The 21449-nt window shown below is 48.4% G+C and overlaps 1 protein-coding gene across 1 annotated transcript; it reads left to right on the forward strand.

The window, feature by feature from the left end:
* The first annotated feature begins 3867 nt into the window (after nt 1-3867).
* Nucleotides 3868-19538, forward strand: LOC146072688 (uncharacterized). The gene is made up of 6 exons (XM_083179882.1): nt 3868-3968; nt 5257-5409; nt 6224-6313; nt 7319-7381; nt 15830-15892; nt 15989-19538. The coding sequence occupies exons 1-6, from the start codon at nt 3896-3898 to the stop codon at nt 16414-16416; spliced, it is 870 nt and encodes a 289-aa protein (XP_083036008.1). The 5' UTR covers nt 3868-3895; the 3' UTR covers nt 16417-19538.
* Nucleotides 19539-21449: the final 1911 nt, after the last annotated feature.

The raw sequence follows: 21449 nt of genomic DNA on the forward strand, positions 1-21449 counted from the left end.
CATTCCAGAGACAGAGGTTGCAGCGATGAGCTTGGGATAGCTTTCTCACTTTCTATCACTGCATATCCACATCTTGACAATCACCACCAGCCGCCATCCTTGAAGCTCAGTTGCTGCTGCAGAGTATTGTCCAGTTGCTCCTTCTAACTTCTGGCTCCTTCTTTTCCCCTTTTGGCCTCCTCTGTGGCTGCCACAGACGGATCCCTCACACAGCGCTGCGGTAAGAAGCCCATAGGCTTCTTTAGGGAATCTCCAGCTTTTGCATTGCAGAGCGGCAACAGAGAATACAGAAATGCGGTAAAAACCCAGATAACGGGGTTTTTACTGCATTTATTTATTTATTAACAGTTTCTTATATAGCGCACACAAATTACGCAGCGCTGTACAGAGCATAGTTATGAGCAAAAACACATAATGAATTACATTACAAGACAATTTAGGACAAGTACGTGGTTAATATGGATAGTTGCATCAGGGGACAGGACACTGCAGCAATCATCAGGGTGGCAGAGGTTTATCTATTCCAAGAAAGGCACATGAGGAGAGAGGGCCCTGCTCGTGAGAGCTTACATTCTAAAGGGGAGGGTTAGACAGACAGGGGTGACACAGAAGGGAAAGAAGTGAGCATAAACAGTAGGTTAGGATGAGAGATGGTCAGGTTTTATGCAGGAGGGTGGGAAGGGGTCAGCTTAGTCTTTGATATTTTAAGTCTAAAAAAGCGCTGGGTCATCCAAGAGTAGATAGCAGAGAGACATTTGGAGATATGAGTAATAGGATAGAGTGGGAGAGATCAGGAGAGGAGAGGTAGATTTCAGTATTATCAGCATAGATGTGATAGTGAAAGTCGAGTGAGCACTTAAGCTCACCCAGAGAGGACGTATAGAGAAAGAGAAGAAGAGGGCCAAGAATACAATGTTGGGGGACACCTACTATCAATGGAAGAGCAGGAGAGGTGAGGTCATTCGAGGTACAGCTGGTCATTTTCAAAACTGACAGTGCAATTACAAGCTTTAACAGTGATAGTAAAAGTTGTTTGCAGATGTAAAAAGATGATATTATGGTTGAATCGCCAGATTAAGCAGCCAGGAGTAGTATGCTGTGTGAATGAATTTAACTCACTCAAAGCAGACTTTGGTTTTCTCAGTTGTTGTTTTGTCCTTCAATTTCACTTTGGTTTAACGCTGGTTTAACGCTGGTTTAACGCTGTAGTTATGAACAGTGTCGTAGCTATAGCTCCGCAGCCCCCGCGGTGGCGGGGAGGCGCAGAGAACATGTGGGCGCCGGGGGTCTGCGGGGCTATAGTTACCGCACTTACCTGCTGCTGCCTTGCTGTCACGGTTTTGTCTCTCCCGGCTCCTGCAGCTATAATGAAAACGGACACTTAGAAAATGGCTGCCCCCATACTGCAGACAGTTTTCTGTCTGCAGTATGGGGCAGCCATTTTCTAAGAGTCTGTTTTCATTATAGCAGCAGGAGCCGGCGCCGGGAGAGACGGAACCGTGACCGCAGATGCGGCCGGTCAGGTACGCGGAGGGGAGAGAGGGAGGGCACTGAGGGGAGGGAGGGGAGGTGGGCGCCGAAAAATCTGCAGCGGGGGGCGAAATTTAGGTAGTTACGCCACTGTTTATGAATCAGTTTTCCCACTTTAATAACGGCCCACTTCAATCTAGGCCCACAGATAAACTCTGGCCACAGCCGTATGCAATGCATTTCTGGTTTAGAGCTTCCCGCCCATGATCTTTTCTTACACAGACTGTGGCAAATCAATACCTTCTATTAGGAAGTGAAAACAGATGGGAGGGTGAACATGTCCTCACTTATTTCATCATATTTCACTTAGTATGTCCTTCCTATTCCGTTCCTTTAGTTCTGTTACATTTCTAATTGTAAAGACTGGTCTCTTGTAACTTACATTAATTTCTGGTCTTGACCTCCCACCCAGTGGCGTAACTACTGTAAGGCAGCCCCAGCTGCCGCTTGGGGGAGCAAGCCACAGTGGGGTCTATGTGGGCGCCAGCACCCGCTGGACACACTGACATGCTGCTGCCTGCCGCTGCCCACTGGCTGAGCACCGGAGGCGAGTCAGCCGCAGCGCGGGTTCGGCCATGGCAGATATGACAAATGCCCCCCACTGATTCAATTGACTGTACACAGAGCCGGCTATTGGCTACTGTGTGTAGGATGGGCGTGCTGGGGCGACCTGGGATGCGTCGGAGCCAAGGGAATCAGCAGTGTCTGCTGGTTTCTCTTCCTCTATCCTGCTTCAGCTTCTCCGTTATGCGTGTGACGTCACCACGTCACACGCTGGGGCAACATGCTCGAAAGGCGCCCGGGGGGGGCGCCACAAACTTTTTGGCAGGGGGGAGCAAAATTTATAGTTACGCCACTGCTCCCACCATCTGGATATCATACAATATAAATGAGGCGAGATATGGTCCAATATAGTGAAATACAGTTTATTTTAGAAAGGTGTAGCAAACAAAACCGGACGTCAACTTATAAAACATACAGCAAATCCACCACAAGTAAAGATTAAAGATTTAGTAATAGATTGGGTGTAAATATTACATGTATCTACATATAATCTTCTACATGTACATCAATGTGTTTCAACTCTAAAAGGAGTATTTCCAAGGTGTTTCAGCTCTCCTTTTGGAGTTGAAATGTGTATGTGATACATGTAGAAGGCTACCACCTGTACTAAGACCATTGAAGGATACATTGCTACTATGCTCACAGAGTGCCACAGATTCCTGACCCAAGGAGGTGCAGACACATAACATGCAGGACTGCAGCCCTGCAGGTAAAATGTGTAGTGAAGCCAGATGCAGTTCACGAGACAGGACTGGCCTCACTGTGACTGGCTGTGCCTTCCTATTGGAATTCAGACCTGCCAATCACCCAAGCCAGTCCAATTAGGAGGCGTTTTATTTTTCCCTCCGGGCTACCTCTTTGGCTTCAGAACCAGCCCATACAGCCTGGAGTGTGCGCATGCACAGTACCAAGGCAAATACTGCACATGCACCTGTCCCAGTGCCTGTCATCTGCATTGTAGGGTGAGCCGCAGAGGTGAGGGGATCTGGCATCTTAGGCAGTGGCAAGCCCCCCTCTTACAGTAAGGTAGGAGCCGCCGCTGATAACATGTGAGGGTACTTGTTTAGTTTCACGGCTGCAGCATGGCCGCGCGCTACTTCCGGGTTCGGCGCTCGCAAAACTTTCTAAAATAAACGAAATAAACTCCATGCCAACGTGTATAGTTCATACCCCCAGTATCCACGTTGGCATAGAGTTGATTTTAGATAGTGTGGTGAGCGTAGCGATCCACAGAGCTCGCAGCGTGGGCGAGCGCAGCGAGCCCCGCAAGGGGACTCAGATGCATGGCCATGCTGCCGCCATAAAAGTAAACAAGTACCCATGTGAGTATAATTGTCATTTTTACACCAATCTATTTGGTACACCTTTAATTCATACCTACTGTATGGTGGATTTGCTGTATGTTTTATAAGTTGACATCTGATCTTTTCTGGTCCTTCAAAAATAAACAGTATTTCACTACTCAGGAGACAAGATGAGGTGAGAGGAGGGACACTGCTTCTCCCCTGACTGGACCACATACTCAGCACTATACTAAATGGATGTAATAGTAGTAATAGTTGCAGTTCTATATATATATATAACAGTGCGTGCCATCTTTCCTGGTTCTCTGACTGACAATGTCTTCTAATCTGCTACTGCTCATTTCCCCATCTCTTCCTCTGCACCTTATCAATGACACAAACCTGTTACACACTGCCTGCGGGTTACACTGCCCTTACATGTTACTTGTTGTACGCCATGTAATCTTCCTGTGCTAAACTCTCCCTCACATTGCTATGTCCACTGTCGGTGCTGTAACATGTATGGCAATGTGGATGATTACATTGTCCCAGCTCGGCCTGCTGACCTCTCCCTGAAGAGAAGCCTGTCAGGTAATTATGCAGTTTGACTACTAATTATCAGTTATTTATATATTCTGCAGCACTTACAGAGATATTTGAATATTCACATCAATCTCTGCTCTGCGGAGCTTACAATCTATATTCCCCACCACATAAACAAAAACACACATCTACATGAGGGATCATTTTTGTCAGGAGCCATTTATATTTTTTGGGATTGTGGGAAGAACCTGGGACACAGGGATAATGTTGGAGGGGCTATTTGTACTCCATTGCTGCAATGATATATCTGATAAGCCGTATACACACAGGGTAATTCTTCCAGCCAATTTTGACAACTATGGTATAGCGCAGTGGTTCTCAACTCCAGGTCTCCACACAGCATCACAGGTGAAATAATTAGCTTCACCTGTGATCTTTTAAAACGTGCCAGTGAGTAATTAGCGCACCTGTGTATCTGTGAGGTGACCTGCAAAAAGTGCACCGTTGGCGGTCCCTGAGGACCGAGGTTAAGAACCACTGGTATAGCGGATCGACACCTTAGTCGAACCCATCCAGCCTAAAGATAGTCGTCCTTGTCTAGATCTACAGTAAGGAAAGTTAGACACAAGGGTTAGATTGGCGGGAGCGTGGTCGGTGGTCACTTGAGTTTTCCATGTTTTTTTTGGTGGCTATGACGACATGAGACGACGTGGACACTGGCACACTATTATAGTCTCACTCTATGGGCCTGATTCTGGTTGACTCACTAAGCAGCGGTATGTAACGCTGTCTGCTTGGCTTCTAAATGCCCGTCCTCTACCGCACAGCTAATTTCCCCACCGCACTGCGAATGGATGTTTATGCATTCGCAGTGCATAAACATCCATCCGCAGAGTAGCATGCGGGCACGAAATCATTTAATGGTCGCTGCTGATTTAGACTTGCGGTGTCTGGTCCGAGAGCTGGGCGCCCCCAGAAGTCAGGTGTCTGCCTACATTTGCATGGGGACACGTAGCATTTTCCTGGGTGCAACCAGCGTTTTCGTGGGTATGCCCAGGAAACACAGAGTGTTCAAATGCGCCCCCTGTCTGCCTCCATCACCCCCCCTCCGTGCAAGCGCCACTCCTCTTAAATGTACCTGGGCCCAGCCAGGCTCTCTACTGCCCTGATCAACTGAGTACTGAGTGTGATGGAATAAAATAGCCTTAATATCCGGTCCAGATTTCATGTATGCCTGCAACCTACAGTATGTACTGTACAAGTATTTTTGTAGTTAGTGTTTTATGACAGGTACAGAGTCATTATACAGCTTCCTGTGACCTTCCTGCTTCCCCAGACCAGAGTAACATATATCTGCAGGATGAGAGTTTATATGAGCCGGTGCGGGGCAGCGACAAGCCAAGTCCAGAAAGACTCTGGAGATTATCTTCAACTGTGAGCAGTGGGGATGAGACAACGCTTCACTGGCCCCAAGGACCACCAAACAGAAGTACAACTGTCCTTTCATTCTTGTTTATTGTGTTTGTATATAATGCTATTGTTCAGTGTGTTTAGGTATATGGGCGTAGTATTAAAGGACGACATTCAGGATGTCCACACAGGCATTAGGTTGATAGGCAAACTGTTGACATTAAAGATGTTGACACGGTCAACATTATTATTTTATTTTATTTATTAACAGTTTCTTATATACTGTAGCGCACACATATTCCGGAGTGCTTTACAGAGACTATTTGAACATTCACATCATTCCCTGCCCCAGTGGAGCTTACAATCTATATTCCCTACCACATGTACACGCACATGCAGACATTCTAGGGTTAATTTGTTGGGAGCCAATTAGCCTACCAGTATATTTTTGGATTGTGGGAGGAAACCGGAGTACTCGGAGGAAAGCCACGCAAGCACGGGGAGAATATACAAACTCTGCACAGTTAGAGCCATGGTGGAAATCGAACCCATGACCTCAGTGATGTGAGGCAATAATGCTAACCATTACACCATCCGTACTGCCCATTAGAAAAGTGAGTGGCAGGTAGTCAGCATTTGTGTGAGGTAAAGTGGTGGGAGCTAGATGAACGCAGGGTGTCCGGATCAGGCAGACAGCAGGGCACCTCTGGGGACTTTGCTGCCCTCTCCTCCTGGAGGGGGCAGCCTGTTCAGTGATTAGGGGGTATGGCTGGCAGGGAGATGGGTGGGCTGGGGTATGGTCGCCCAATCATATAAGTCTATTGATTATTATTAATAATAATAATAATAATAATAATAATAATATCATCAATAACAATAATGTCTTCTCATAGGCTGCAATCAGAGGCACCGAGTGTTGGTTGCTGTCTTTGGCCTAGTGCTGATCATCATTCTGAGCATCTTGTGCTTTTTTATGTCCAAATGTGAGTATAAATCCTTATGTTACCAGAGATAGGCATCACTGACCAAAGCAGAGGTTATTGCTGTAAAATGACACAATGCTAGTATGAGTACATAAACCAGGGCCTGCTGTATCTATGGTGCGGTCTTTAACACTATGGGACTAGGATGGCCAATCTCGGGATCAGCGGGATCCTGGCATTTGGCCCTAAAAACACTGGGATTTGAATCCCTGTATTGCAGTATCCAATCCTGGGATTCTGTGATTAGCATGAGCATGCGCAAATCTAATTCCGGGCAGCACTGAGCACCTGCTGAGACACTGCCCTGCACCCTCTGCACTGCCCGGCTCCTTCCCTTCCCACAACCCGGCTCCTGCCCACCTCACCACCACCCAGCTCCTGCCCGCCGCACCGCCACCAGGCTCCTGACCACCACACCGCTCAGCTTCTGCCTGCCACCCGGCTCCTGACCACCACACTGCTCAGCTCCTGCCTGCCACCCGGCTCCTGACCACCACACTGCTCAGCTCCTGCCTTCCACCCAGCTCCTGACCACCACACCGCTCATATCCTGCCAGCCACCAATGGGTGGGGGAAGGGAGGATTACAGTTCGTAATTACATTACAAACTCAATCCCAGGTGTTCCGGGAATCCTGAGAAAAAAAAGTCACAGAAAGTAACTATACAGTAGGTGAGGGCATCCTCGGAAGCCTATGCTAATGGCCCCCAATGCCCAATCCATGGGGCTGATCTGGTGGGTTTATGCATTTGCAAGTGCAAAACCATGACTCCCATTGATCTTATGACACCCGCTGAAACCTTCCCTTCCCTGTATGCATAAGTCAGAATCCCACCAAGCTTATTAGACACCCCCACAAGTCCTAGCGGTTCCGTGCTCTCACATTGTTACTGTGCAGAAATGTTCAAATTCACAGCAAGACCGATCTAACGGAGATTTGTCTGGCTCAGAATCAGACCCAATTTCTCCTTTATTAGGGAAGTAATTGCCTATATTTTTCCTGCAGATTCTGAGGCTAGAATGGAATTAGCATCACTGAGAGAAGAAAAGCAAAATGTAACACATTTAGGTATGTTAATAATTATTTTTATAAATATTAGTGTGTTAACTGCTATAGGAATTATATCGAAAGAGACAGGAAGAATGTCTGTAATAGGTGCACTAAGAAAGAAAATCATTAAAAATTAACTTTTATTATTGTTTACTTTTAAATATTCTGCAATATTAAAACAATAGAAGACCTTTTGACCTTATAATTCTCATAAAGATCTAATCATCTTCCATACATTCCCCCTTTTCTTCAGATTTATGTATTTACATACTATTCATTTCATCTTGACCACATTATGGTTGGCATCGGAGTTGAATAATGATATTGGATTATCACTATCTCAGGATCACAACATGATTTTACTTATTAAACTTATTCATTACTAGGTGATTCATCGCGCCCAACGGGCGCTCTTCACATCGGCGTAAGGGGCTACGCCCCTTAATTTGTGAACATTTGTATTGTGAGAAATATGGTTAGAATTGTATGAAAGATGCCTGTATTGCAGCTTCTGGCAGTGGGTGAGGGTCCAGCGTGGCAGCACAGGAGTACCGGACGGTGGCCCTGAGTCAGTGTCTCCTCCTACTGGGTGGGAGTTAGGGTGCATGAGAGCAGGAGGCTGGGATATGAGGCATGATAGGGGTATGTGGGCAACACAGCGTCAGCAATTACCCAGTGGTGGAAGTTACGGTTCAGGAGAGCAGGAAGCTGGGTAGTGATAGGGGTGTGTGGGCAAACGGGGGACTAAAGAGGGTGGTGGACACTGTGCAGCTTCTGCCAGTGGGTGAGGGTCCAGCGTGGCAGCACAGAAATACAGGAGTCAGTGTCTCCTCCGACTGGGTGGGAGTTAGGGTGCATGAGAGCAGGAGGCTGGGCGGTAAAGCATGATAGGGGAATGTGGGCAACACAGGGTGAGCGGGTCTCCACTGGCGGAAGTTACGGGGCAGGAGAGCAGGAGGCAGGGCAGTGTCCTCCCACATTGATGGCAAAAGTATTCAACATCGGCCATAAACCATCGATTATTTGAAAATCATTGATGGTCGATGGGCATCCCTAGAACTGGAGGAGGGTGGGGGACAGTATGCAGCTCCCGGCAGTGGGTGAGCGTCTCCTCCCACTGGGAGGGAGTGAGCGTGCATGAGAGCAGGAGGCTGTATAATAGTGGTATGTGGGCAAGACATTGATAAAAGTTGTGGCGCTGGTGCAGAGGGCAGTGGGGAAACCTGCAGTGCGGCAGCCAGGGCCGGATTTCCCACCTAGGGGCGGTACCTGCTTGTGGTGGTACAGGATCCCCCATTGTCACGGGGGTACGTGAAATGCGGGAGCGGGGGCCGCGGTGGTCCGCTGGGGGGTGGAATTGCCGGAAGGGGGTCTGGGGGGTCTGCAAATTGCGGGAGGGGGGGTGGTGTGTGGGGATCCGCGGTTAGCGGGAGGGGGCGGGGGTCCGCAAATCGTGGGCGGGGGCGCGGGGGGGCTTGAATCGTGGGAAGGGGGGTCCGCAAATTGCGGGAGGGGGGTTGTCGGGGTTAGTGAATTGCGGGAGGGGGGGTTGCGGAGGTCCGTGAATTGCGGGAGGGGCGCGTGGGGTGCCGTGAGTCAAGGGAGGGTGGTGCGGGGGTCCGTGAATCACGGGAGGGGTCATGAATCGCAGGAGGCGGGGGTCGTGGGGGGGCTGCGAATCGCAGGAGGGGGGGTGTAGGGGGTTGCCGTGAATTGCATGAGGGGGGCATGAATCAAGGGAGGGTGGGCGCAGGGGGGTGGTGCGGGGGTCCGTGAATCGCGGGAGGGGGCATGAATCGCGGGAGGGGGGGTCGTGGGGGGTTCCGAATCGCAGGAAGGGGGGTATGGGGGGTGCCGTGAATTGCGTGAGGGGGGCATGAATCGCGGGAGGGGGGGTCCCCGAATGTGTGAATTACGGGGCGGTCGCAAATCGCGAGAGGTGCCGAGGGGGCCCGCAAATCGCGGGATGGGGGTGCTACGGGGGGTTTCGTGAATCGCGGGAGGGGGGGTCGTGAGGGGTTGCGAATCGCAGGAAGGGGGGTGGGGGGGGTGCCGTGAATTGCGTGAGGGGGGCATGAATCGCGGGAGGTGGGGTCCCCGAATGTGTGAATTAGGGGGCGGTCGCAAATCGCGAGAAGTGCCGAGGGGGCCCGCAAATCGCGGGAGGGGGGTTCCGTGAATCGCGGGAGGGGGCGGCGCGAATTGCGGGAGGGGGGTCGCAAATCACAGTAGGGGGGGGGGTGCCGTGAATCGCGGGAGGGGGGGTCGCGGGGGGCCCTTTTAATGCCGGGAGGGGGGGTCGCAGGGGTCCCGCGAATCGCGGGAGGGGAGGATGCAGAGGTCCTGCGAATCGCGGGAGGGAGGGGTCGCTGGGGTCCCGCGATTTGCGGGTGGGTCGAGGGGGTCCCGCGTTTCGCGGGAGGGGGTGGTCGCGGAGGTCCAGCGAATCGCGGGAGGGGGTGGTCGGGTCTGGGACGGATATTAGACAGCACTTATCGACAGCCATTACATCGACACCATTAGTTCGACAGCTCAATAGGTCGACATGGTTTTACGTCGACATACCATTAGGTCGACAGCTCATTAGGTCGACATGTTTTTAGGTCGACACTGCCATTAGGTCGACAGAGTCTATGTCGACAGTCAAAAGGTCGACATGGGTTTTTTCACTGTTTTTTGGCCGAAATGTCGACACAGTCGACATGGGCACAGTTTGAAGTGTACCGCAGCCGCTCGCTATGCTTCCGGCACGGTGCCTCGCTGCGCTCGGCACACTATTTTATTCTCCCACCACGCCCTAGTGGATAGTAGGGCATGAAATACCGCCTGTTGGCACATGTCGGCTCAATAAACAGTGAAAAAACCCATGTCGACATTTTGACTGTCGACATAGACACTGTCGACCTAATGGCAGTGTCGACCTAAAAACATGTCGACCTAATGAGCTGTCGACATAATGACATGTCGACCTAATGGTATGTCGACCTAAAACCATGTCGACCTATTGAGGTGTCGAACTAATGGTGTCGATGTAATGGCTGTCGATGTAAGTGCTGTCTAACAATAGTCCGGATACCGGGGTGGTCGCGGGGGTCCCGCGAATCGCGGGAGGGGGGTCGCGGGGGTCCCGCGAATCGCGGGAGGGGGGGTTCGCTGGGGTCCCGCGAATCACGGGAGGGGGGGTCGCGGGGGTCCCGCGACTTGCGGGAGGGTGGAAAGCGGGGGTCCCGCGAATCGCGGGAGGGGGGGTGCGGGGTCCTGCGAATGGCGGGAGGGGGGGTCACGGGGGTTCCGCAAATCGCGGGAGGGGGGGTCGCGGGGGTCCCGCGAATCGCGGGAGGGGGGTCGCGGGGGTCCCGCGTTTCGCGGGAGGGGGGGGTCGCGGGGGTCCCGCGATTCGCGGGAGGGGGGGTCAGGGGGGGTCCCGCGGAGGGTAGGGATGTGCAGGAGTAATGGTGGATGGTGGCTGTGGAGTAATGGTGGATGGTGGGCGTGTACTGTAGCCCTGGCTGGGCGGGGGGAGGTGATGTCAAGGGGGTGGAACGTCAGACACATGAAAGTGAAACTGTTCTACACAGGAACGTTCTCCACAGGGGTTGAGTGACAGATCTGGCTAAATATATAAGAGATAATGCCCCCCTGTATGAAATCTAAAAGTATTTCTTTTTGATCTTACAATTCTCAAAGGGGTGCAACCACCTCCTAAACATCCCCCTTTTCCTCAGATCCATGTACCTACATACTGTTAATTAATCATTGAAAATAATGTATCGTAACAGTCAACAATACCGATAAAAACCTCTAACAGTGTGTCCACAATTGTATTCAAATATAGCTTTAGAACACTCCCCCTATCTCATGATCATAGGGCGGGACATGTTCAAACATCCGCAGGCCAGCTCTGCCCTCCTTTGCCGCTCATCGCATACATAATTATCGCATACGCTCTAACATATGCGATAATTATGGCAAAGGACAGCTCTTGCATTAAGAGTTATCCTTTGCGGTGAGTCAGTGGGTCCCATCGGGTCTCGGCGGATCCCCCCTCCCTCCCTTGCCCGGCACTCCACGCCGACGTGGATAGTGGGGGTATGAAAAGGTCGGAGGACGTGTACCGCCGCCCCTCGCTGCGCTCCCCACGCTTCGGGTTGGCATTAATAGTGGCGGTGGCGTTAACGATGGGGGTGCATATAACATACTAATCACCCATCAGGGTGCATGTACAATTAAATCATCGTTTTGATCGCATCGATTGCATCACATGCCATTTTAAAATTGTACAGTGCTGGTCTTAGGACCCCAAAATCGGGTCCCATCACATACCATCGCATACCACTAATTAAGGCATGCGATGGTATGCGATGGGCTCCGTGCTAGGAAACAAGTACCAAATACGGAAAGCCAAAACTTGGTAGACAACATTTCAGCACCTTTTATGTGGTCACCTAAGTTTACCACACCATATACCCTTTATAGAAATCATGCAACACAATAGTAACCCCTTATACGGGATTGGTACTAAATCCCGGCAGTTGGAATCCCGGCGTTCAAAATCCCGACCGCCGAAATCCCGACAAGGAGGGGGCGTGGATCACCCCTTCTTGCGGGCTTGGTGCGCTCACCACGCATGCGGGCCCGGTGCCTCGCTATGCTCAGCACACTCATTTATTCTCCCTCTACGGGTGTCAGGATTTTGAACGCCGGGATTCTAACTGCATCCCCCTTATACTGTATTTGCCTCTTACACATTATGCCACATGGAATGAGCCAAAATTCACTCCGACTCAGTCACAATTCACGTTATGCCACACAGATGAAGGCAAAATTCACATTTTGCCACGTGGATCGAGCCAAAATACACACTATACCAAACAGATTAAGCAATAATGCACATTATGCTGCATAAACAGGGGCATTGCACGTTGAAGGCGTGCATTAAAAATTTACAGCATAATGCCCATTACATGTTAAGCCACACACCATAATGCCTATTAAATATTATGCTACATAAGTGCTGCTTATCTACATGCTCATTGCTAGGGGTTCCATGCTCATTGCTAGGGGTTCCATGCTCATTGCCAGGGGTTCCATGCTCATTGCCATGTGGGATTACGTGCTCATTGCCAATTGGGAATGCATGCTCGCGGTAACTGGGGGACAGCCACCGAGCAGAAATTACAGCCATTGACAGCCGGGCAGAGAGTAGGGGGCTGCCCGGCTGTATTCAGAGCACTGCAGGTCTTGGCTATTTGAAATAATACCCCTTTCACACCAGAAAATGCAGGGACTTACCCAGAAATATGGTCCCAGGATCATGCAGGGACATTCCCAGGCTGGACCCTTTTACACCAGCCTAGTCCCTGCATTTTCTGGTGTGAGGGGGGTGAGAAACCCCCCCCCCCCCCATTAAAGAACCAGGTATATTTTAAGAACCAACTGACCCATTTATATGTGGGCTTTGAATGATTTTGGTCCCGTGAAACTGGGCCGTTTGGCTCCAGAGAAATCTGTCCTCAAACAACATGAACAGGCATGAAATTACATTTCAGAAATGAAAACATCGGCTTACCCACAATATCTCTAGAACCAATTAACACACTATGGACCAGCCTTGTATCAGATTGAAGGTCTGTAGCTCCATTGGGCCCATTGTTAATCCGATCCTGCCCTGCACAGAAACAATGTATCACCCAAATCTAACTCTCGTTGCACGTTACATCTGCCCTCTCTGCAGTGCACATGGTTTTGTCCATTAGAGAGTGAATTTGTCTTTGCAAGTGAACCAGAATATCCGCCTATATACAATATCCATCCAGGATGTAGAAAACTGTATGTGACTCATTTTTGTTCTTATTTTTATATACGTGTCATGTCACCTTAGTGTAAAACATTTATACCCCTTTAAAATAAAAAATGCTGGGTTGCATCCAGGATTTTGACATGGGTCCCTCCCGGCAGCGGTCGGACTAATATGCAGGTGAGCCCCCCACAGTGACCCAGTAATAAGCTCCACCCCGCCCCCTTTATGACATCAGCGACTTGGCTTATTTCCAGATTGCTGATATCAGAAAAGGGGCGGGGCGGATAGGAGGCATGTCATCAGCGGGCAGGGAAGAGGCAACGCTTATAGTTGATGCTGCCTCCTTTTTATAGTGTGAACGGGACCTGGGTCATGGGACCTGGATTACCCATTCACACTGCACAGCAACGAGGTCTAACCCAGGATTAACCCTTCTTTTTGAAACGGGTCGGAATGCTGGGTTGCCAGAAACCCTGGCCGACCAGTCAACAACCGAGGTCAGACCTGGGTAATTTGTGTGATGTGAAAGGGGTATTAATGATAAGATATGGATAAAAATGACTAAAACTCCAGAAAAGAAAATCCCACATGAGATTTAGCTTGGAGAGAGATCAAGTGGACAGAGGAAAAGTACCAACCAATCAGCTTCTGTTATTATTCAAACAGCCTGTATAATGATAGTATCTGATTGGTTCTCTCCTTTTTATACAAGCTTTGATAAATTTCTCTTTCCTGTGAAACCCAAACCTCACACTTCAGTTACTCCTTGTCTTATCCCAGATAGGAATTACAACCTAGAGTAAATTATTAAAAGTTAATATACACCAAACAGTCCCCTGCCTTTAATGTTTACATAAAAAGTAATAACTAAAAAAACACGTCTAAAGGCATGATACAAGATATCACTAAAGGCGCTAGTGTAGAGTATGTATTAAAATAAATCATATTCCAAAATATAAGTAACTGACCAGACAGAAATAAATAATTGCACTACCATTATTCTCCGCTGTGAGAATAATGGTCACAAACCACATAAATGACACAAGAAAAAAACAACACAAAAGTATAAGGTTGCTAAAGACATAAACCTCCCCAAGCAGTTCTGCCATATCTCCTCAGGTGCCACTGAGTCTTTCACGTAAGTAAGGGCTGTTCAGGTTGTAGCACATTCCCCGCAATGCAAATGCTGGTGCCAATGGGATAGCATTATGGAACTGGAAAAAGTCCAAAGAAGAGCAACCAAACTAATAAAGGGAATGGAGAATTTAAGCTATGGAGATAGATTGAACCATTTACAACTGTTTACGCTAGAAAAGAGACGTTTAAGGAGGGACATGCTTATCATGTACAAATTTATCAGGGGCCAATATAAGGAACTGTCAGACGCCCTTTTTACTGTAAGGAAGGACTCAAGTACACAAGGACAGTTTAGATTAGAGGAAAGAAGCCAAACTATGGAACTCTCTTCCTGGTGAGGTGGTGTCGGCAGACACAATAAATACGTTTAAATTAAGGTTGGACAAACATCTATTGGATAAAAACATCCAGGGGTACAAGCAATAATCATAAACTGTCCTCAAATATATCAGTACACTACATATAACAAGGGATGAAGCTAATACACCAAGGTTGAACTGGATGGATATGAGTCTTTATTCAGCCTTAAATACTACAGTATGTAACTATGTAGCAATGGTGCCACCCCCCAAGATCTACAGTCTTCAGGTCAACACTAAATGGTCTACATGCATTTGAGTAACAAGTGCAAAATGTCAACCGATGTTAGGTAGCCAGTGGTTAAGGTCAACAGGTACAAAGGTCAACAGTTGATAAATTGACAGTGGGTAAGGTCCAAAGGTACAAAAGGCCAACAGTTGATAAGTTGACAGTGGGTAAGGTCAACAGGTATAAAAGGTCAAAATGAAAATGGTCAACACATGTTTTTTCAGTGTTTTGGATCAAATTGTGTATGTTTATTAATATGTGACCACCATCAGTAAGAACGTATACCCCCGTGGGCCATGTCAGCCTTTTGTACCTATCAACCTTTTAGCTGTTGACTTGGGCTAAATTTACTAAGATGAGAGTTCTCTTGAAGATGGGATGTTGCCCATAACAACCAATCAGATTGGATGTATTATCTTCTAGAAGGTGATAAATAAATAAGTAGAATATGATTGGTAAATATCCCCCTTTGTACCTGTCAACCTAATGCATGTTGACATATATTGTTGACATTTTGACTATAATCCAGATACAGCCCCCCCCCCCCCCCCCCTCCTTTGGCCTTGTGTCCTGGATAGCAGCAGCCGTCAAGCACCCCTGGTCAGAGCCTTGTACTATTAAGCATACTAATTACCCATTGAATATAGCAACCCATCAACCTATCAATGTGAGACCCCATTCCCCACACTAATTATTTTTGACAGCTTGGCAAGGATGTAATGACGATTGCCCTTGGTAAAAAGCACTCTCTGCTAGCTAAGCACAGCCCACCAACACCACTCCTGTCTGGAGAACATAGTAGATAAGATAATAGCAGTACTCTCAGCAGTAAAATAACTCTGAAGTCTTGTATGGTGATTATTATAAGTTGATGCACTTCTGTTATTATTTCTGTGCGTTTCTGTGTATATGGCAATATAATAGCTCTGTGTTCTCTGCAGATACTGCTGAGAGAGTGGAATTAGCATCATTAAGAGAAAAGCAGAGGACATTTTCATATTTGGGTATACAACAAATTACTTCTAACAATAATGCTACTATATATGACTGTACAACTATGATTCTTTTGACCAAATACCTGCTTAATTTCATCTTTACAGGTTCCTTCCTCCTATTTAATGAGGAACACAATAAGTGTGCAGAGGTACGCCCGTCATCCTCCTCTTCTCCCTCAGAACTTACAGCCTCCAGTTGCTCATCAATTTCTTATTCCCAGTTCTTCCGTTGGCTCCCAGGGGGCCGGCTCATGAGCACAAAGGAGGGGCTGTGTGTGGGGTTGGAGGGGAAGCTTCTGTCGCAGAAACCATTGAGGCTCTTTGCCTGTGACACTAAAAAGTCCCTGAGCTGGGTGTGCACTAATGAGACTTTGCTTGGGGTTAAGGGTGAGAATCTCTACTTCAATTATGGGAACAACAAACAAGGGATAGTTATGCTGTATTGGGGTACAGGACCCTGGAGTCGTTGGAGAGCCCAAAGCCTTGAAGGGAAACTGCAGGATGGGGGAGCCTGTGCTCAATCTTGCAGTTAATCTGACAACACAAGACATAGCCTTCCAGCAGCTGGAGTGCACAAAGGGGTTTATTGACTAAGATGGGAGTTCTACTAATAATTGGGATGTTGCTATGGGTAACCAATCAGATTCTGTCTATTATCTTCTAGAAGGGGCTTAATAAGCAGATGCTGATTGGTTAGTAATGACTACAGCTGTGCACCAGCTAGGTGATGTGGAAAACATGGACTGTTGATAGATCTTGAGGACCGGTTTAGCCAGTCCTGGTGTTAACAGTGTCTAGATCCGGTAGTGTAACTATTAATTATGCGCCCCCTGCCCATAGGGTTAACAAACCGCCCCAGTAGTGTTAACCACTACCCCCCGCCCCCATTGGGTTAACACACACACACACACACCCCTGTGTGGCCAGTACCTCCTGCCGCATCTGTCTTGCGGGTCCCGGCTCCTACTGCTTATATAAAAAAAGTGATATTTGGAAAATAGGTTGACATGAGGGCTATGTAGGTTGACATGAGGGCTATGTAGGTTGACATTAGGGCTATGTAGGTTTTTGGGTATCAAAATTTTTATCTTCTCTTCATGCTACCATTCTAAATTGTAGTTCACATGGATGGTAAAGTATGAAAAGGGTAAAAAAAATGTTTTTAAAAACTGATGTCGGTCATATGCTGTTTCGACCATTATCATTATGCTGACCTATTGACCGTTACCACATAATGCATATCAACCTTAAATCCGGTAATCATACGTTCATTAAATATTGATCATTATTTGGAAAATGCTTAAAATTGACTTTTATGTTAATATGAAGAGTGGCTATACCTCCCTGGCCAGCCTGCGCTGTATAACTGTGGCTATACCTCCCTGGCCGGCCTGCGCTGTATAACTGTATAACTGTGGCTATACCTCCCTGGCCGGCCTGCGCTGTATAACTGTATAACTGTGGCTATACCTCCCTGGCCGGCCTGACCTGTATAACTGTATAACTGTGGCTATACCTCCCTGGCCGGCCTGACTTGTATAACTATGGCTACATCACCCTGGCCGATCTGCCCTGTATAACTGTGGCTATACCTCCTTGGCCGGCCTGCCCTGTATAACTGTGTCTATACCTCCTTGGCTGGCCTGCCCTGTATAACTCTGGCTATGCTCCCCTGGCTGATCTGCCCTATATAACTGTGTCTATACCTGCCTGGCCTGCCCTGTATAACTGTGTCTATACCTCCCTGGCCAATCTGCCCTGTATAACTGTGTCTATACCTCCCTGGCCGATCTGCCCTGTATAACTGTGTCTATACATTCCTGGCCGGCCTGCCCTGTATAACTGTGGCTATACCTCCTTGGCCGGCCTGCCCTGTATAACTGTGTCTATACCTCCCTGGCCGATCTGCCCTGTATAACTGTGGCTATACCTCCCTGGCCAATCTGCCCTGTATAACTGTGTCTATACCACCCTGGCCGATCTGCCCTGTATAACTGTGGCTATGCTCCCCCGGCCGGCCTGCCCTGTATAACTGTGTCTATACCTCCCTGGCCAGCCTGCCCTGTATAACTGTATAACTCTGTCTATACCTCCCTGGCCGGCCTGCCCTGTATAACTCTGGCTATATCTGCCTGGCCGGCCTGCCCTCTATACAGTTGGAGCGGGAGACATCTTTGCAGGGGATGGCGGAAGAGTCGCCATCTGCCATCCCCCGCAAGCCGCCGTAAGGGGATGCGCGCGCACGTCCCCTTACAACAGGGCTCCCCCTGGGTCCCCGCAGCCCGGGTCCTCGCCGCGTTGCCGCACCCCCCCTAACCCTGTCCATCTCCCTGAAGCGGAGACGGACAGGGTTCCCGTCCACCCGCCGACGGGAAACTGGGACGCACGTGCGTGTGAGACGCACACGCGTCCCAGTCTCTATCGCCGGCGCTCGCCAATGCAAGGGATCTGGCGAGCGCCGGCCAAAGATGTCTCCCACTCCATCTGTAACTCTGGCTATGCTCCCCTGGCCTATCTGTCCTGTATAACTGTGGCTATACCTCCCTGGCCGGCCTGCCCTGTATAACTGTATAACTGTGGCTATGCTCCCCTGGCCGATCTGTCCTGTATAACTGTGGCTATTCCTCCCTGGCTGGCCTGCCCTGTATAACTGTATAACTGTGGCTAGCTCCCCTGGCCGATCTGTCCTGTATAACTGTGGGTATACCTCTCTGGCCGGCCTGCCCTGTATAACTGTATAACTGTGGCTATGCTCCCCTGGCCGATCTGTCCTGTATAACTGTGGCTATACCTCCCTGGCCAGCCTGCGCTGTATAACTGTGGCTATACCTCCTTGGCCGGCCTGCCCTGTATAACTGTGTCTACACCTCCCTGGCTGGCCTGCCCTGTATAACTGTGTCTACACCTCCCTGGCTGGCCTGCCCTGTATAAGTTACTGTATAATAAGCTTTGGCCCCTGAGGTGATATTGTCTATGGCTTGTTACGTTGTCTGATGCTTGCTGTATTTACTGCACATTACGCTATTTCTGTATTTACGCAATGTTATGGGAATTTCCTTTATCCAGAAGTATTTACGATTTAAAAAAATACATTAAGTTGCAAAATGTTAAGTGTTTTCTAAAGATTTTACAGGGCACATATTTCATTTCTATTAGTTACACACAAAGCCATAACCCAAACTACACCAGCATACATATCATCTCTTATGTCAAAATATCTTCCAACCCAACCTCTACGCTCCTCCCAAGATCTGCGTCTCTCATCCACACTCATTACCCGCTCCCATTCCCGACTGCAGGACTTTCTTCGGGCTGCACCCACTCTGTGGAATGCCCTCTCAACCACAATAAGACTCTCCTCCAGACTCCAAACCTATAAGCGTTCCCTAAAAACTAATTTCTTCAGGCAAGCTTATCAAATTCCAGAACCAGTCATAGAACCTTGCATTCTGGTGGAATCGATGCAATAAAGAATACAGTATCTATCCTTATGTATCAATGCCTATTTCCCTATAGATTGTAAGCTCGCGAGCAGGGCCCTCCTACCTTTTGACTGTCTGTAAATACACTGTTTGTGGTAATACTGTCTCCTTTTGTAAAGCGCAACGGAATATGCTGCGCTATATAAGAAACTGTTACTAAATAATAAATTACATGGCCAGCCACAAAACTGCTCCATTTTACATCTATTCACTTGTTTCAAAAATGTTACCAACTATCCCCATCCACACTTATACCCATTTCACATGGCAGAAAAAAACGGGTTATTGCCGGGTTAATGCCTTGTCTACGGTGTCGAGGTGCGTTAGCACCCAACCTAGTAACCCGGGTTGAGCAACTGGCAATTCGACCCAGGTTATAAGTTGGGTTAAACCTATGTATAATGGGCGAACCGGGTTAAATGGGAAAATGTTGGACCTGGGTCTGGCCTGGGATCAAGATTCCGGGTCCAACCTGCAATTGAAATGTGAAAGCGTAGGCTAACCCTCTTGTAACCCTGCCATAGGCCGGTTTCACACGCTCTGGCTGACGACAGGTGGCGAAACACTGCACGGACAAAAGCCGTGCCATACACAGTAGTTAATACTTTTATTTTTATAAGGGGGGGCTATAGAGGGGCTATAGGTACCATTGGGCCTAATGATACCTTTGGTACCAGCATGTGGGGCAGGCTTGATGGGACCTGTAGTCCTACTGTAAAGGAAATATAACTTTTTTTTAAACCAACTATTGAGGGGGCGTGTCATGCTCCACTCAAAGGGCGTGTCTAGTTCCATATATGGAAAGATTGTGAAAAGAGATTGTGAACGTGGCACCTACAAGCGTGGGTGTGTACTGCTACATCTGAGAGGAATCTTTTAAATGACTTATATCCAAATTTAGATGAGCCTCAAAGCAGTTTGTAAGAGCTACTACTGTATACTTGCTAAAGTGCTGGGAAATGGTGCTGATGATTCAATGTAAATGTATCTATCTCTCATTCCTTTTTTCCCCAAAAATGTAACAGTGTAATGTGGGCTAGGTGAAATGAGGGAGATTGCTAGACTAATGAGGGAGAGAGGGAGATTGCTGTTATTTCAGGGAGTCTCCTGCAGAATGCAGGAGGGTATGCAGCTATGTTCCGCTCACGTCGATCAGTCCAGCCACCTACAGCCAGTGTTCCTCCTAAGGGGAAAGAAGGCTGAATTGTTAAGAAAAAAGTGGGGGGAAAAAGTAATAAATTAGTAAAGTAAATACAGTAAATGTGATAAATCTGATTTTACTGTGGTGGGCAGGGTCTGCTGCAACAGTCACTGAGGGGTAGATGTATTAACCAGAGTTAAGTGCGTATTATGCATATATATTAACGCTCTTATCTGCAGGGCTTAACATTTTTTTTATGTTTACTAGCGGCATGCTTCCTCAGCTTACATCGCCTGTTAAGCAGCCCTGGCCGCTTCACCAGCCCAGGGCTAGCGTTGTCCTATTCCCACTGCAGGGACAATGCTAGCCCTGCTGCTAGCTCTCGTGATAATAGCGAGATCTTACGCATGCCCACTGAGACCTTGCAGAGGTGCCAATAAGAAGAGCTATGGACTGAGAACATAACGGCTCTCTTTATCGGCTGCAGGGGATAATACATTAGGGGGAAAAGGGTGCCTGAATCTCCACGTTATGCAGGAGAAGTGGGACTCGATCATTACAAAATGTTAAATGTATTTTAATATATCTGTCTGCTGCTGGCAGCCTGTTAGGGGAAAGAGAGCCAAGGGAGGAATCATGTATTGCAACAAACCTATTGCTTGATGCATTAAAGGCTTCATTGTTGGTCGGTACTGCAAAGCCAAACCCCTTTCATATTTGCCGATCCCCGCAGCCGAAATTGGTGGTGGTGGGGGGCAGCATTGGAAAGTGCACACACACTTGGCGGGTGCGATGGGGGCGATGGCAGGTGGGAGCGACGGTCATGCTGCAGCTGAAAACTCCCTTGTCCGAACTCCCTTGTTTGGACAAGGGAGTTTTCAGCTGCAGCACGACTGTCGTGGGAGGTCATAAGCAATGTACAGAAAGCCCTTGCCCAGTAGGC

The sequence above is a fragment of the Crinia signifera genome, chromosome 4, assembly GCF_055691185.1.
Source record: "Crinia signifera chromosome 4, ASM5569118v1, whole genome shotgun sequence".
NCBI lineage: Eukaryota > Metazoa > Chordata > Amphibia > Anura > Myobatrachidae > Crinia > Crinia signifera.